Source organism: Vespula pensylvanica, chromosome 3 (assembly GCF_014466175.1).
Source record: "Vespula pensylvanica isolate Volc-1 chromosome 3, ASM1446617v1, whole genome shotgun sequence".
NCBI classification, from domain to species: Eukaryota; Metazoa; Arthropoda; class Insecta; order Hymenoptera; family Vespidae; genus Vespula; species Vespula pensylvanica.
In genome coordinates this window covers 3,546,425-3,564,238 of record NC_057687.1, presented here as the reverse complement: position 1 = coordinate 3,564,238, position 17,814 = coordinate 3,546,425, and the positions used below count along the sequence as shown (strand labels likewise).

The 17,814-nt window shown below is 31.3% G+C and overlaps 2 protein-coding genes across 6 annotated transcripts in view; one reads left to right on the top strand and one right to left on the bottom strand.

Annotated features, from left to right (window-relative positions):
- LOC122628040 (caspase-1-like) overlaps positions 1-5,723 on the top strand; it is a 15,289-nt gene extending 9,566 nt beyond the window's left edge. The window contains exon 5 of the mRNA XM_043809855.1: positions 5,196-5,723. Coding sequence (XP_043665790.1) covers positions 5,196-5,524 — 329 coding nt within the window. The 3' untranslated portion in view covers positions 5,525-5,723. The remainder of the gene's footprint in view (positions 1-5,195) is intronic.
- Positions 1-17,814, bottom strand: part of LOC122628019 (alkaline phosphatase-like) — a 124,073-nt gene that overhangs the window by 48,717 nt on the left and 57,542 nt on the right. The window lies entirely within an intron of this gene.

The window sequence follows — 17,814 nt, the reverse complement described above, 5'->3', positions numbered from 1 at the left end:
GAGAGAGAGAGAGAGAGAGAGAGAGAGAGAGAGAGAGAGAAAGAGAGTGAGAAGGTAAGCTAGAAAAAAAGTATTGATATAGAGTGAGCCAGAGAAATAGAAAGAGAGATAGAGATAGAGATAAAGATAGAAATAGAGAGAGAGAGAGAAGGTAAGCTAGAAAGAGAATAAATATAGAGAGGGAGAGGAAAGAGAAAAATAGAGATAGATAGAGGGTGAACTGGAGAGAGATAGAAGGAGAATAAGTTAGAGAGAGAGAGAGAGAGAGACAAGTGTTCACGAATGCAACTGGTAACAATGAGAGTATCAATCAGACATAGCAGCCAAATTGGCAATCCTATTATTCTACAAACGCGACTGATTTCGAGCATCAATATTTCCGTAGTGTTCGACGAAGAACAACATTCCAAACGCTTAATTAAAATGCAACTCGAACTTATTATCTCGAGTGACACGATATATATAGATATTAAATAGACACTAAAAAAACAAATATCGTATATAAATAATTTACACACGTTTATCTAATATCTGTTAAAAAGAGAATATATATATTTTTAACTTCTATGTTAATCCCTCTCTCCCTCTCTCTAGAAAATATTCAAAACGTACGTACGATACGTATACATATTTTTTTTCCATGCATTTTAATATTTTACGACGAACTTAATTCATCGCTACTTTTTTTTTTTTCTTCTTTTTCCGAGTTTAAAGTTTGAGAATCGTTGCTAAAGAACGTCTGACGGAGGAAATATTTTTTCTTTTCTCTTTTTGTATTTTTTTGGTCGTTTTTTCTATCTTTTTGTTCTTCTCTTCTTCGTTTTCCTTCTCTCTCTCTCTCTCTCTCTCTCTCTCTTTTTTTTTTGTTCAAACGTTACGCCAGCAACGAATAACGAGCGACGACTCGCAGACGACCGTCGAGTTCTTTCCTTTTTTCTTTCTTTCTCTATTTTTTTCATTTTCTTTTTTTTCTTCTTTTCTCTTTTTTCTTTTCTTTTTTTTTTTTTTTTTTTTTTTTTTTTTTTTTTTTTGTAAAACGTTTCACTCGATCGTCATCATCTCGCTGTACACTTTTCTCTTCTCCCTTTCTCTCGGCACTTTAAGCGTCAGACGCTTATACATCTCTCGCAGCTGCGTTCGTCGGTATACGCGGCTTTCGACCGCGCGTTATATGATCGATAACGAGGAACAAAGTGCCTCTCGGCATGGCAGGAAGGCTGAACGCGAAGTACCGTGAATGTGAGAATCGGGCTAGGAAAAAACTGCTTTCGAAAGCTTCATGCTTTTAAAGCTCGATTCAAGCGACTCATCGAATAGCATCCCCTTTTTACAATAGGCATCGTTATAAGCGCGGAAGGACATTTATTTGCTTAGGAAAAATATCTATAAGTTACGTTCGTTCCTTTCTTATTCCTTCTTACCATTCATCTGTTCTATATTAAATCAGGAAGAAAACGAGAAAAATAAATTTATTTTTGATTAAATATATATAAGCTTTGAGAAACGAATGAATAAATAACGAGCAAGTTCATTCTTCAAACGTGCTAGTAGAATTTGTCTTGGTAATTATGATGAATTGAAAGCCTAAGTTAAAAATTTATAGAAAAGGAAAAAGAAAAGTTCCATTCAAGTGCTTATTTTCTTTTATATATGTGTACATTAAGAACAATAAAAAAAAATAAAATATAAGAAAATACACATTAGACAAGCAATGACTTTCATAATCATTAAATTTTTATTTAAATCATATAATTTTCTATTTAACTTTTTTTAATTTATGCACATATATAGCTCTTCTTTGTTTAATTTATTAAAATTATATATACATATATATAATTTTATATTGTATATATTATATATATGTAATACATATATTATATATATATTATATATGTATTTATATATACACTGAATATTCTCTCTCTCTCTCTCTCTCTCTCTCTCTCTCTTTTTCTTTCTCCTATTGACTATAGACCATCTGCGTCTTTAACAATTCATTGAATCTCGTTATAATTATTACGTAAGATAAATACGTTAAGCTACTTTCCCTCGAAATAGACAAAAATAAAAAGAAAAGAAAGAAGAAAAAGAAAGAGGAAGAAGAGGAGAGAAAGAAACAGAAACCGCATCGAAGGAAACGTAAAGCTATCAAACAAAGGCTTCTTTTTAAACGAGACAAAACAATCCGAGTCGATGGCGAAAAATAGACAGCGAGCTTTCTCCTTTATCATTGCGAACTTTATCCATTCAGAAACATCGATGTACAATAGGTATTAAGCGCACTAACCACAATCCTTATACGCCTTTCATAATCTTCCAAAGAATTGCTTCTCTTCGCTATATATTTAGATCGTTAGCTAGAATAGCAGAACTAATGACCTCGTTGAGAATTTACTTTCCATGCAAATATACACTATCCTTTTCCCTCTCTCTCTCTCTCTCTCTTTCTCTCTCTCTCTCTCTCTCTCTCTCTCTCTCTCTCTCTCACTTTCTTCGTGAATTGTCTACAAATCTCCTTTATAAATAACATCGTCCTGTCTTGTACAGAAATAAAAGAGAGAAACAGAGAAACAGAGAGAAATAGAGAAAAACAGATACACACACACACACACACACACACACAAACGCACGCATTCATACACATACATAGAGAGAAAGGGAAAGAGAGGAGAGAGAGAGAGAAAGAGAGAGAGAGAGAGAGAATACTGGTATAAACGCATTTAAATCGGGAGGGTAACATTTTTCACAATTTATCGTACACACGTTAAATGTCATCGTGTTTGACCCGTCGAAGCGAAACGAAAGTATTTCATTTCGAGTTTAGCGATCAGCAAATTATCGCTTAGTGACGGCAGTTCTATGGTGGACAATGGATCGCAAACGAACGGGAGATCGAACAAATGAAAGGAAAAAAAAAAACTGGGTTAATGAAAAATACTTGCCTGCTCGCTTGAAAAACGATAAGCAAAACAATCGGGGTGATACGGAACTGCGATAAGGATGCCTGCCAAGTTCATTGTCTTTGAGAATAATCAAAGGGATAACGTTAAAGGAAAAAAAAAGAAAAGAAAAGAAAAAAAAGGAAAGGAAAAAGAAAACGATAAAAAGGAAAAGAAGAGGAAAAGAAAAAATAAAGATAAGAAAAAAAAGTAAAGAAAAGAGAGAGAGAGAGAGAGAGAGAGAAATAGAATCATTTTCTTCACGGAAGGTTCCTTTATGAAAAGAAAAAAAAATAAAAGAAACAAAAAAAAAGAAGCTAAAAGAGATCTCTCGAAGAAATTGGACGAAATAAAGATTGCTTTATATACAGAGTGTCCAGTTTGAATTCGTTTCCTCAAATATACCATTAAATTTACATATTTATTTTTACTGCTAATAAGAACTTCGATCGACGCCGAATAATTCGTTTTTTTTTTTTTCTTACTTACATAATTACAATGATCCGCATCTTATTTATATCGTATTACATGGAATATTTGATATAATAAATATAAAGATTTTTAATTATGTAATATATATTATAATATAACAAACAAAGATACGAATCTGTGAGATTTTATATACAAGGGGTTTCATTTAACAAGACCGATTGAAATATTTCCACTGTTTTTGAATGATAAAGAAATATAGTGTTTGAACAAAATTGTTTGCTTCGAAAAGGGGAAATAAAATGATATGGAAATTGTTCTTTCCCAAAATCATCCCTTCCATTTTTTTTTCTATTTCTTTTTGAAAATGGAATGGTACATTTGCGTTATCGTGATTCAATAGCTCGTAAAAAAATACATTCGGGAGATAATATTTTTTTGAAGCTTTAGATTAACTTTCGACGGAAAAAATATCACGTTGAAACGAGAGGAATGTAACTTCGAACTGTACTTAAAGCCTAAGCGTTTAAACGTTTCAATCGAAATGACATATATTTTTCAAATTACGATTATTACGGAATATTTAGGTTGACTTTTACTATATAATAAACTATAGCAAGAAATGCGTTTAAACGCATGAGCATAACTCTGTTACTAAATGCGAAATGAATGCACAGCTGGTGCATAAATCATGGATAGTAACATGTGTCGAGCTAAAGGCATCATTAATGTGTTAGAGAGAGAGGTAGATGGATAGATAGATAGATAGAGAGAGAGAGAGAGAGAGAGAGAGAGGGAGAGAGAGAGAAAGAAGGAGGGGATGAAGCGGATAGTTAACGTATCAAACTGCGAATACGTGTATAGTAGTTAGCTTAGTACGTACGTTTAACGCTTTGCTTTAAGGGATAGTAAGTGAGTAACAGAGACGCTTAACGCTTACAAGCTCGAAATACCTCTAAAGGTAGATAGTCGTCTAACTGAACGAAACTCGCAATGTAGCCACACGACCCATAACCTGAATATCAGCGAAATCGAACTATTAATTGAGAGTCACTATCGAACATTCCCTTCTAAAGGAGAGCAAATTTGCATAACTAGACCGTTCCGATTACTTTCCATTCCTTTTTACCCGTTTGTCTATTATATTTCGATTCTCTCGGGAGAGAGAATTATTAATATTTAATAGATTGTTAAATGTGGTACGAGATTCGAAAGAATAAAGGAAAATTAATATATATATATATTAATATATATATATAAAGTTAATATATATATGTATTAATTTATGATATAATTATGTTATATAAAATGTTGGATAGCTCATATAACAGGAACAATATATATATATATATATAGTATTTTTTAATTTACTACTATTATGCAAAAGTTTAGCGAAAAAGAGAAAGAGAGAAAGAGAGAGAGAGAGAGAGAGAGAGAGAGAGAGAGAGAGAGAGAGAGAGAGAGAAAATAATATATGTATGTCACGACATACGATATAATGATATGCTAAATGAAATGTTAGACAGCTCCAGTAATGGAACATTTAATAGTTACAAAAGACAGCAGTTACTCGAATGTTTTTCTTTTTGTTCTCTCTCTCTCTCTCTCTCTCTCTCTCTCTCTCTCTCTCTCTCTCTCTCTCTCTCTCTCTCTCTCTCTCTCTCTCTCTTTCTCTCCCTCATTCCAGAATTCGTAAAACGCCTAGCCCGGAGCTAGTGGTGTCAGAATAAACAAACTGTATTTCGATGCATCTGTACCTCCTTCATTGTCCCTATAGCACAGTTAATGCGTACTGACCTGAAAATCCCTTTCAACTATGACTTTCAGGTTTCTATTCCTGGCGCAATCCAGATAACGGTTCCTGGTTCATACAAGCCATTTGCGAGGAATTCAATATCCATGGCCGAACTCTTGATCTACTCACTCTGATGACTTTCGTCAATCGACGAGTTGCCATTAACTATCAATCCTTCGTACCCCACCGAAAGAGTTTCCACCAGAAGAAACAAATACCAACTATAGTCAGTATGTTGACTCGGATAGTGTACTTTCCTAAAAAGAGTATTTTACGTTCGAAATCAGTGTTACGCTCGTCTACCGAAGAAAACAAAACATCCAATATCAAGAACAATGCTTATGGGGCTACGCCATGCTGACATCGTCGAGATTACAATCTTCGAAGTTGCATAGATGACTTAGTCTCTTATTTTCTTTCCTTGTTTTCTTCTGCAACTACTATACGCACGATTTATCTATGTCGCTTTTTGTCTTTATGTATACATAGATATATATGTATATCATGCTGGAATCTTAGTTTTTAAAAATAAAAAAGAAAAGTAAAAATAAAATTATATATACACATATATATATATACATGTATATACTAATTAATATAAATAATATATTAATATAAATAATAATATATAACAATATGATGATATGATAAGTTTATATAATAATAATATAAATAATATATAAATAATATAAATAATATAAGTAAAATTATATATATTTCACGCTCGTCTTTCTTAGCTTTTAAAATTAAAAAAGAAAAGAAAAAAGGATCAGAAAAGAAATTATATACATATATATCTGCTTAAATATTTGTTAAAATTTTTACTTTATGAGAATAAAAAGAAAAAAAAAAAAGAAAAGAAAAGAAAGAAGAAACAACAAACGAAACCAAAAATAAAATCATCCAAATTCTTATATTATGTCATTGAATTATTTTAATACCACTATTTAAAGTAAATTGATTCTCGTTGACTGTTTGCAGTAATTTTAGATACACAAAGCAAAGAGGATCGTTCAATGAAGACATAGATAGAGAAACAGAGATAGAGAGATAGAGAAAGAGAGAGAGAGAGAGAGAGAGAGAGTACTCTAGTTTCGATCTAACCATCCATCGAAAATTCGATTCCGTTTTATCGTCTACAAGGACCGTCAAAATTACTATCCTGCTTCTCTCATTGAACTCTATTCTGCTCTATATCAGAATTCTCTCAATGGATGAAGACAAAACAAAGAAGACGTATTATTACGAATTAAGAAATAATGTTCCTAACAAGATCTCTTTGACATCATACAGCGGAACTGCATTTTAGTACAACAGAAGTGTTATTCGAAAAAGTCAATTCCGAGTTTGCGCGAGGAAGACACTTTCTTTCTCTCCCTCTCTCTCTCTCTCTCTCTCTCTCTCTCTCTCTCTTTCTCTCTGTTTCTCTATTTCTTTCAAATTTTATGAAATCCTTAAACGTTTTCCTATTTCGACATCAACTTTAACTCGTATCTCAAAAATTTATTTGATAAATATAAACATGGACGTAAACACATTTACGAATTTATAAATATTTCCTTTCTATTTTGAATAAATAGTTCTTTTGTATATTGACTCGCATAGGAGTATTTGCATGATTATAAATACGAATAAAAGAAAACGGAAGAAGATTTTGTCTAATATTTTTTTTACACATATGTTATTAAATAATATCTGTAGTTCTCTAGATTATGTTGTTAAATAAACATGTTGTTAAATAGTTTCTGAAATAGTTCTTTTATACGTCGACTCGCACGTAAATATTTACATAATTATAAATACGAACAAAAAAAAAAAAAAAAAGAAAGAAGAAAGTAGAAAAAGAAAATAAAAAGTCGGTATATCGCAAGAACGTAAAAACGTGTAAATATAAATTTGAAATACGTGAAAATGTGTTAGGTATATCGCAAAATCGAACATCGATATATACGTCTACAATTAATGTTACATATAAATGAATACTACGTATGTATGTATGTATTTATGTATGTATCTATGTATGGGCCGAAAATACAAACATGAAAATGTTTACGATTAAAACGTCGGATAAAAACGTATACGAACATAAACGTTAACATGAACCGTGGTAGAGTTAAGTATTATATATATACATATGCAAACACACACACACAAACACACATACACACATATACACACATATATATATATACACATAAGTATTTGTGTATACATAGCAAAGTTTTCTCTCAGTACACGAAATCGCTTAACTTCCTCCACGTGGAAAAGTAAAGTAAAAGCTGCTCTATACGGTATTTGAACTACCAACGTGCTATTGTGCTTCCCTAACGACGAAGTTAACAAAGGAGCGCTTTGATAAAATGGTTCCGTGCTTCTGCGAACGCCATTAGTATAAGTGTGCCCGGGCATAACGTAACGCGTGCATTCTCTATCGATCGCGATATTAAGCACGATATTTACCATAGATTTACTTTCTCTCTTTCTCTCTCTCTCTCTCTCTCTCTCTCTCTCTCTCTCTATCTATCTATCTCGTACGCGCATACTCTCTCATAAATAACACAAAAGATTTTTACATTGTTTCGTTTTTAACTGTTGTAATTCTGGATAAAACTTTTCCGTTTTATTAAATATTATTTAAAATAATCGATCGTATCGATGTCAGATTTATCGTTCGTTAACGATGCCATTAAATATTATCTTCTAAAATGCATAATGCAACATTATGCAATACGTTCATAAATCAACAACTATTCATACTCGGTAACGTTAGTATCATTAATCGAGGCACATAATATGACTTTCGACAAATGCGAATTAATCGGAAATTCCCCTATTCGTTTCCTATTTTCGAATTTTTCCTTCTTCTCTCTCTCTCTCTCTCTCTTCTTCTTCTTCTTCTTCTTTGTATTTCATACTGTTAACTACAACTTTTATTGTTATGTGACAATTAATTTATAATAAATTAATAAAGAAAAGAGTACGATATAATTATCACGTTGAATCTCTCTCTCTCTCTCTCTCTCTCTCTCTCTCTCTCTCTCTCTCTCTCTCTCTCTCTCTCTCTCTATTTATCTCTCTATCTATCTCTCTATCTATCTATCTATCTATCTCTCAGGTTTAGAAACGATCTCGAGATTTAATACTACTAATTTTTATGAGTATCGTTAATGTTTTTCGTTAAGTCTTCGTGAAAGAATAATTAATACTTATATATTATAAATATGCACCATTAATGAAAGAATAACGAATATCTAATGCATTTATGTTGATATCATGCACGTACGAAAGATTTTTGATAGATCGATAAATCGTGCAATCTTGTTAATATCGAAGAATATCAAAGAGATTACGATCAATCACGTCGCGTGCGACACGACGAATATTGTCTCATATTACTATTCCTGAAGGAATAATTAGGATGATCTATGAACGAACGGTACTCGGAAACGGTTAACGGGTATTCGATAACCCTATTACGTCCAGTCGAGTACTCAGAGCTTACATCCATCATGGACGTGCTACGAGGCCATAGTAGATAGCGCATACCTGCTCGATGCTTCTGAATGTCTACCTATCGTGAATATCCTGGACTCTCTTGGGATTACTTACAAGTGATATACAATCCGTGAAGACACGTAAACGAAGTCCGATATCCATGATTTCATAACGAATTTTGTTATTTAACAACATTCTAATACAGAATATTTCAATATATCATAAAACTTTTTGTTCTAAGGCTTCGTTTAATTATTTTGTTTTATTTTCTTTTTTTTTTTTTTGCTTTTAATTTCTTACGCTTTTTAATTTTTTTTTTAATTTTTTCTTCTTTTTTAAATAATTGATAAATTCGATTTTAAACGCGATTTTTTCATGTAATGGCATTTAAGTAGTTATTGATATAATCATTTTACGTTGAAACGTGAACTATTTCAATAAAGTTGAATACTTGGAACTACATTCACTCGCCGTTTGCATTTCTACACGAAGTTGGAATAATAGTAGCAAAGTTATTAGTTCATTTGATTTCAAAGTACTTTAAATGATGTTTTAATCAGTGACTTAAGGAAGAAATGAAAAGTAGTTGTAACGTAGTAAAACACGCGTATTCTTTGTACTGGTAAATTTACGAAAGCGTTCAGGGTTGATTAATATTCGGAACTAAGGATGCATTAAGGATTTTCTAATTTCTCCACGTTTCAAATTACTTTCCGAGCTTATAATTTTCAATGATGATATCGTTGCAAGCATTAAAAAGAATATACCAAACGAGTTCTGTTTATCGCTGTCACTTAAACGGCTAATCGAATTCAGTTCAGTAATTACAAGATCGTTTCGGTGTACCTCAGCATCACAAAGAGAGATAATTTCCGTTCGAAATAGACTTCTCAGTGGGTCTTTGAAACTTTCTTACTACGTTGATTCGACATAGGCCAATTGTTAATCGAACGACTACCCTTTCTCATATTCCTTGTGTCGGAATTTTTCTCGTATAATTTCAAACTATTTCGAGACATAAAAAAATAAAAAAAGAATAAATAAAATGTAATATCAGCTTGTATAAATTTTCAATTCATAATCTCATTTTTTTTTATATACCTTATGATAAAACAATTTTGCTTTGCAGGTGAGAAACTTACAAGAATGAATTTATAAAATTTTATAAATACATATGTACGTATACGATTATGTATGCGCATAAGTATGCATAATTTTGTTATATAAAAATTTTGTTTAAAAATTCTCGGAAAATATTATGAACTTTATAAAATAATAAACAATGTTATTTAAAGCTACCACGGTTATTGAATTATTTAATGTTTCTTTGTATTTTTTACATTTCGAGTAACTGCGAACGAGTGATGAATCATCGTATTTATATAAATAAATAACGAAAATATGACAATACATGTTGTAACATGCTATCGGAATATCTTGTCGTTTATAGATTTATAATTGTGTCTACTTTAAAGCCATTGTAAACAACTGCATCGTTAAATATAAATGTTTATCTGTGGAAATGTTACAATAAAATTGACAAAACATCGTCAAATAAATCTATAAAATCTCTCATTGAAATTTCACACTTTATCTCGTCGAACAACCTTATTTTCTTCTTCATCGTTCAATGCTTACCGTAACAAGTGATTTAATATTTATAACAGAAAGTCGAGTTGCTACACATAATGCAAATTACACTTATTACAACATTCGCAATTTGGCACCAATTTTAACATCACGTTTATCACGATTCATAATTAACAGTAGAAGGACCATTCAGTCGTTTTGTTACTCTTTTATCTCATTTACAAAGATATTAATTATTTACAAAATATTAATTAATTTTATTGATTATTATGCAACCCTTGAATTTCCTATGCTTTTTGTAATTACTTAATTACTAGCTTTCGGTATTATTAATAATTTTCTTATTTTATTCAACGGTAATTTAATTTGTTTTTTATGATTTCAAGTATTCACGTATATTCAAAATTTGTTTTACTAACTGCATAAACTGTCACATCAGTAGAGATCTAAAAGTTCAAAGAGACCAAATAATAAAAATAAAATTATTTTGCGATTCATCTTTACCTAGTTATAAAATCACAATAATAATTCATTTCTATTGTATCGTTACGTTTTTGTTTAAAACTGAAAAAACGTTGGGAACACGGTAACGTGAAAATTTTTTTTTGCAAAAAATTTTTTTCAATGTCCAATAAATAAGTTTAACTTAAAACAACGTTACCATTGAATCAACAACGGCTAACTTTTTGTTTCTCTTTGTAGCTGGTATGTACCAAAACATTTTCGACGAATATCAACTTATAAAAACGTTTTGTCCACATTGAAGTTACATACTTCAGAGGAATATTTGTGTTTTGTGCCGATTTCAAGACTACATTTGCGTACACGTCCGAAGAGACGTGTATCTTTTTTTCGCCACGTGTGTTAGCGTGTTTCATATCTTTCTTTGATATTTATCGCTCCGAATGAAAACAAAGAATAAGTAACGATATTTGTTTCTAGCAATATTCGAAAATCTGAAGAAACATTCGATAACAACAAGATCGTGATAATTTACATCGTGCATTAACAAAAAATTTCTCGTCGTCGCTTCGATAAAAATGTATCTATTCTTTTTAAATCGAAAAGAAAGAAAATAATCCTGCATTCGTTCGAACGCTACGATCGAATAACGACGTACGTATCGAAAGGTAAAAGAATGAGAAAAAAGAATGAAGCAAAAAAAAAAAAAAAGAAAAAGAAAAACAAAAGAAACAAAAAAAAATGAACGAAAATCAAAGGAGGATCATCGAAAATATAGCGTTCGGTGAATTTCATTTCATTCGGAACGAAGAGCCGTTTCCGATGTGTAACAACACATCGAATACTGCATATAATCCGTTTTCATTCCCCTTGGCGTGCACTTTCGGTGCATCGCTATGACGCCAGAGATCAGAAGGGGTCAAACGCTATATATTGGCCAAAAAGTTTTGACTATGTCACTGCGTTCTTTTTCAAACTAGTACGTGGTGGAAAGATGGACAACAGTTTCACGATAAGTTTTCGTCGCGATATTTTTGCAGCACATTTTGTGTGAACTATAATTTCATCTAGTCGGATATTTTGTGAAGGTCGTTGCACGCGTAAATGAGTCTTTCATTTCTCTCTCTCTCTCTTTTTTTCTTTTTTCTCTTCTTCTTCTTCGACCATTCTCCAAAGAAGACAGAGGGATAGAGATAGAGGTCAGACTGAAGTTTTCGAAAACGAAAACGTCACTCGGGAGAGATAAATCTCGGATAACGGGTGTACTCGAGTAGCACACCACCAGTGCTATCCTTCCAATTGGTTACAAGGTTGGCATTATTTATCGACGCATTTTTGCGTTTCTTCGAATTAATTTCCCGTAAGGAAAAGCAAGGAATTTTAAAGAGAAAGAAAGAACGAGAAAAAAGAGAGAAAGACAGAAGGAGAAAAATAAATTAGAAAAGAATTCTTGGTTGTCAGGTTAGACCAAATTACAAAACGCGATAACGAGCCACGTTAAAAGCTTGCGTGAGTAACGTGAATAACGTAGCTTACATTCTCCTATATCTATTTCATAGTAATAATACACGAACATGTGTGTAGGCAGGTTCATATATGTGGACGTTAACCCGTCTACGCGTACGATCGATGTGCATGAAGAGGATGCTGCCATTGCTGCTGTTACTGCTGCTGCTGCCACTGCTACCGCTATTGACGTTGGTATTGGTGGGATATACTCTCCTTCCATCATGCTAATATCCGAGCAAAGGAATTTCAGTTTTGTATGTCAAAGAGTTTTCTACTTATTGACTATCTTTTCGAAGGAATTCCCATATTAAATTTCTCGAGATTTAACGAAAAAAACTTCGAATGTTGATGAGGTAATGAGAAAGAATATGAACATTTTCAATGTTCACGTATGTATTGTACATATATATACATGTTTTGTAACATGCGTGTTACGTTAATCAACAGCTCGATTATTATTTACAAATGGTTAAATCTTTTTAATCGAGAATTCTTGATCTTGATAATAAAGTAGAAAATATTAACTAATAACGTATAACGTTTTGTATAGCTGTGAAACATGAAGAAAGAGCAAGTAGTAACGTATTCGTAACGATTTTCGTTGTACGAACTGTAAAATTGATGACTATGGAAAATCGATATCGCTTAACTCGATTAAAGGAACAGATTGAACGGATTTTACAACGAAATAGAGTCCATGTTACACCAGGATGGTAAAGTTTACATTCTAAATCGTTAAAAGGTTTAACTTGTATTCGCGATAAAAGAAAGAGAAAAAGAAAAAGAAAGAGAAGATGGTCATTGATTTTCTATGAGTAAGTTCTATTAATGGAGAACACGCTATTGACTGAAAGATATCAACGAATACGAAATTACGAAGCTTAAAAAGTGTTGAATCGAAAACGAACTACAAATTATCGAAATATTTTAACAAATTTAATACCGTGGAACTTTGCTGGTGACTGAAATTTAATATTTTAGATTCTTCATAAAGCACGTAGGTTTCTTCTTTTTTTCCCTCCCTTCCACCTTGGGATTATAGTTTTTAACTAAAAAAGCAAAGTCCGATGTAAAAAGTATGGTAACAACAGTTTTTCCTTTTTTTTTTTTTTTCTTTAAACAGAAAATGTTACGGAAGGTAAAATAATTGAATATAAAATATATTATATTTTGTAATTATATTTTATATAAATTAATTATTATATATATATTATTCTATATAAATCTACATATGTATATATATAATAATATATATTAATGATATATATAATTATATAAATTCTATATAAGTATATACTTTATTCTATATAAATCTGTCTATAAATTCTGTATGATATATATATATATATATATATGTGTGTGTGTATACACACATAAATCGATACTGATGTCGAAATTCTTACGGCATTTATCGCATTTTTGCAAAAGTTGTAAAATAATAATAGATAAAGGTATAAAAGTACCATGTTATTTTCAGTTTACACAGCCTTTGAAAAGTGTTGGTTAGTCGTTTAAGCGGATGTTATATTGTATTCAGAACGCGACCGTACTACTCTCCTTCCCGTTAGCTTACGAAGTGAGTTAACACTCTTGTCAACGGTCTTACCGGTACTTCCTACCGCTTACGTCTTTTCTATGTTCTCTCTCTCTCTCTCTCTCTCTCTCTCTCTCTCTCTCTCTATCTCTATCTCGCTCTCTCTATTTCTCTTCCCCCCTTCAACCCTTGTCTCTTACAAGAACTCAGTATTAGCAAACTTGTTGGTTATACTGAATGAGAAGTACGTCACGAGCCACGAATAAGTTAACACCTTTTACTTCGTAGGAACGTAGAAAGTATTTGAATATTCCGTTTCTATTTTAACGAAACTTCGGTCTCTATATTTTGTGAGATATATCAGAAGAGAAATAGAAGAAAAGAAAAATGAAAAGTCGATAGGGTCGAAGGTACGATTGGAAAATTTCAATAATTCCTGGAAACGAGACTGGAGAATCTTTTTGTCAAATTTCCAACGGAACGCACAGTGCACCGAAAATAGAAAAGGGAAGGAGATAGAAAGAGAGACAGAGACAGACAGATAGACAGAGAGAAAGAGAGAGAAAGAGAAAGAAAGAGAGAAAGACAGACAGACAGACAGATAGAGAGCAATTTTACATCGATTCAGGAGAGTCACGTTCAGTCCTATATTTAAACGTCGAATTCACTTCAAGCCATCACCCTCGCTCGTACCCATTTCTATCCATCCCACCCACAATTGTTCTTCTGCAAAAAGCAATTCGGAATACCTAAATTATTTCTAATTCCCGTGAAGCGCGAGACGTGCAAGATTTCTCTCAGAATACGAACAGAGTTTAGATTCTAATCAGTGACGTCGTATACCCGAGCACAGAGAAATGAACATCGAATGTTTCGTTCGATCGTAGAATTCGCGGATTTTCGTTAAAGAGAAAAGAAATGTAAAATGAAGTTTCTTTCACAAAGGGTATATCCAATCGAGATTATTTCGGTTACGCGTAATCGTAAATTTTTCATGAATATTAATCGTATCGTTTATATAAATATTATGATATATTACTGGAAAGTATTTCGAACGATTTATGCGAAGTGAAGTGGTAGTAGTAATAGTTTCGTCATTTAAAATAAAAAGAAAAAAAGGAAGGGAAAGGAAAAAAAGAAAATATGTTCGTTCAAAATATGAAAATCGAAACGTTAAGCGTCACGTCCATAATCGATTTTGTAGAGTCAGTAAAAAAACTTCCAAAAAATATGGATTTCGTAGCGTCGATGAAATAAAAATCATAACTGATGACGAGAGTAAAATTCCAGTATGTATTTAATATATGTGTATTACACACACACACACACATATATATATATACATACATACACACACACACACATATATATATATATATATATATATATTCGAGTATCAGAAATATCTCCATTACTTTTGACAATAATATAAAAATAAAAAATAAAAAAAGAAAACAGAAAACATTAAAGAAAGAAATTATTTGATCAAAACGTTGCAATATATTTTGATTACCAAGAAAATTTCTGAAAAAAATCATCTTTCCCTTAGATCCTCGAGATAAAAAAAAAAAAATAGCGAAGAAATAACGAAAAAAGGATCTAATATTTACGCTTGAATTGAAACAACACATTCCTTTGAGATTTATTCGTAAATCATCGAAAGCAATGCGGTGATATTTCCAACGTTTTCGTGTTCGTTGAAACAAGTCGATAACATCAATATTTCCACGTTTATCCATACGTTGAAATTTATAAAAAAAATTAATTAGAACGTTTTGAAAGGGGGAAAAATTGAAAATCAATCGTAGCGAATCAGTTAGTGGAAACACTTAAACCATTGTGTCAATCTTTTTAACAAAGCATGACGATTTAGATGCGTCTGTGGTGTACGTAAAGTTCGCAGAGAACTGAAAGCGTCGTCTCGTTCGTGGACAATGATACCGGCTATTCTCACTACTCGAATCTTCCAGCCGGTAGTCTAACCAGCCGGTCGAGGTAGCTTTGTTTATCCAACATTACAATGCGTAGAAGAACGCTCTCGAGATTCTAATTTGAGTGCAAACACGCTGAGCGAGGGTTAGCTTTCCAGCAGTCCTCCATTGCAGACGAGAAGCTTCAAGGAAAAGGCTAGGGTTGCTGGCCTATTCTCTCTATCTCTTTCCTTCTCTCTGTTTAACTCTATCTCTATTTCTATCTCTATCTATATCTCTCTCTCTCTTTCTCTCTTTCTCTCTTTTTTTATCCAAAAGTCGACTCATGCATCGTGTCTGGGATCTGAAGAACCAGACGAAAGAGAGAACTCATCGAGAAAGAAGAGCTCGAAAGAAACGTCGATGCATGGCTCGTTGTCCCTTGAAACAACTATCGTGCTATCGAGACAGAGAGAGAGAGAGAGAGAGAGAGAGAGAGAGAGAGAGAGAGAGAGAGAGAGAGAGAAGTGTTTGTTTCTTTCGAATAGACGTGATTTTTTTTCTTTCTTTTTTCTTTTTCACGTGTAAACAAATACGACTGAAAGTATTCAATTTTATAGATATGAATATGTATTTTGATCAATAAATTATAACGGAATTATTTTTTTCTGTTTTATATTTCAAGAAATGGTATTAGTATTGTTTATTGAAATGTGAAAAATTTGATACGTAAATAAATAACCGTCGCTATTTTGCAGACTGAAAAAAATGTTTCGTATAATATATCTAAATGAATAACATTATAGTATTCTGTTTTCTTTTTGTTTTTATTTTGAAAATATTTAGTATTTTATATACAAATAAAGTAAGAATACGTATATTTAAATAAAACTAAATTTTGTTTCTTAGTATTGTTTTATCGAAGGACTGTTTATTATTTTATATCTAAATGAATAACACTGTGGAATATTTTTTATTGAAAGTATTTAATATTTTATATAAATAAATAAATAATAGAGGCTGTATTGAAAAAATGTTTAGTATCTTATAACTAAATAATATTTTTTTACTTGAAAATGCTTGGTATATTATATCTGAATAAATTACACAGTATATATAATATGTTTTGATTAAAACTTTTTAGTACTTTACATCTAAATAAAGAAAGAATGTATCTGAATAAAAATAAATTTTATATTATGGTATTGTTTTACTGAAAAACTGTTTATTATTTTATATTTATATAAATAACACCAGAATAGTTTTTATTGAAAACTTTTACTGTTTCAGAGAATTTTGTATTTTAGTATTTTATAACTTAGAATATTTTATTTTCCTGAAAAACTTCTTCAATATTTTATATCAAAATAAAAAACAATAGTATTTTTTATATCAAACATTCCAATTCACTTATTGATCGACACCATATGTGTGTGTGTGTGTGTGTGTGTGTGTGTATACACACACATATATATTTACATACCTTTATAATGTAATAATATAAGTACATAAATATGATAGAAATATGAACATCCAAACGGTATGTTTTTCTTTTTAAAGTATCACATTTTTATACTTATTGAAATACTTTCATTAATATTACTTCTGTTACATGTATAATGAACGGAATCAAATGTTTTCATCAGAATTTAATATATCTCAACTATTATAAATATATGTAAATGATGAGTTATTTAAACGTAATTATTAAAAATCGTTTATATGTGAAATACAATGCAATGTATTTAAAAAATGTATAGATATAAATAAATTGAAAGATATATGTACGAGCAATTGGTAAATTCTTTTAATACAAGCTGTTCACTGTTGTGTTATTATTTTCTTCAAAAATATGAAATTCAATGAGAGAAATATGATTCTATTATTTAAAAATTCCTTTATCCCGACACACGTTCGTGTGTATTCATAAATTCCTATAATAAAAAGAAATTCACATCCCTATATATCTACATTTATCTCTATAAAATATACAACATGTATTAAAACGTATGCAAATATATCTACATGAAGCTATTTTAACGGGTTAACCAAAAAAGAGATCAGTTAGTTAATTAATATTTCAAACTAGTCGTAATCATATATCGAGGATAAATACGGATAATAAAAAAGTACGAAATACAGCGAGAAAAA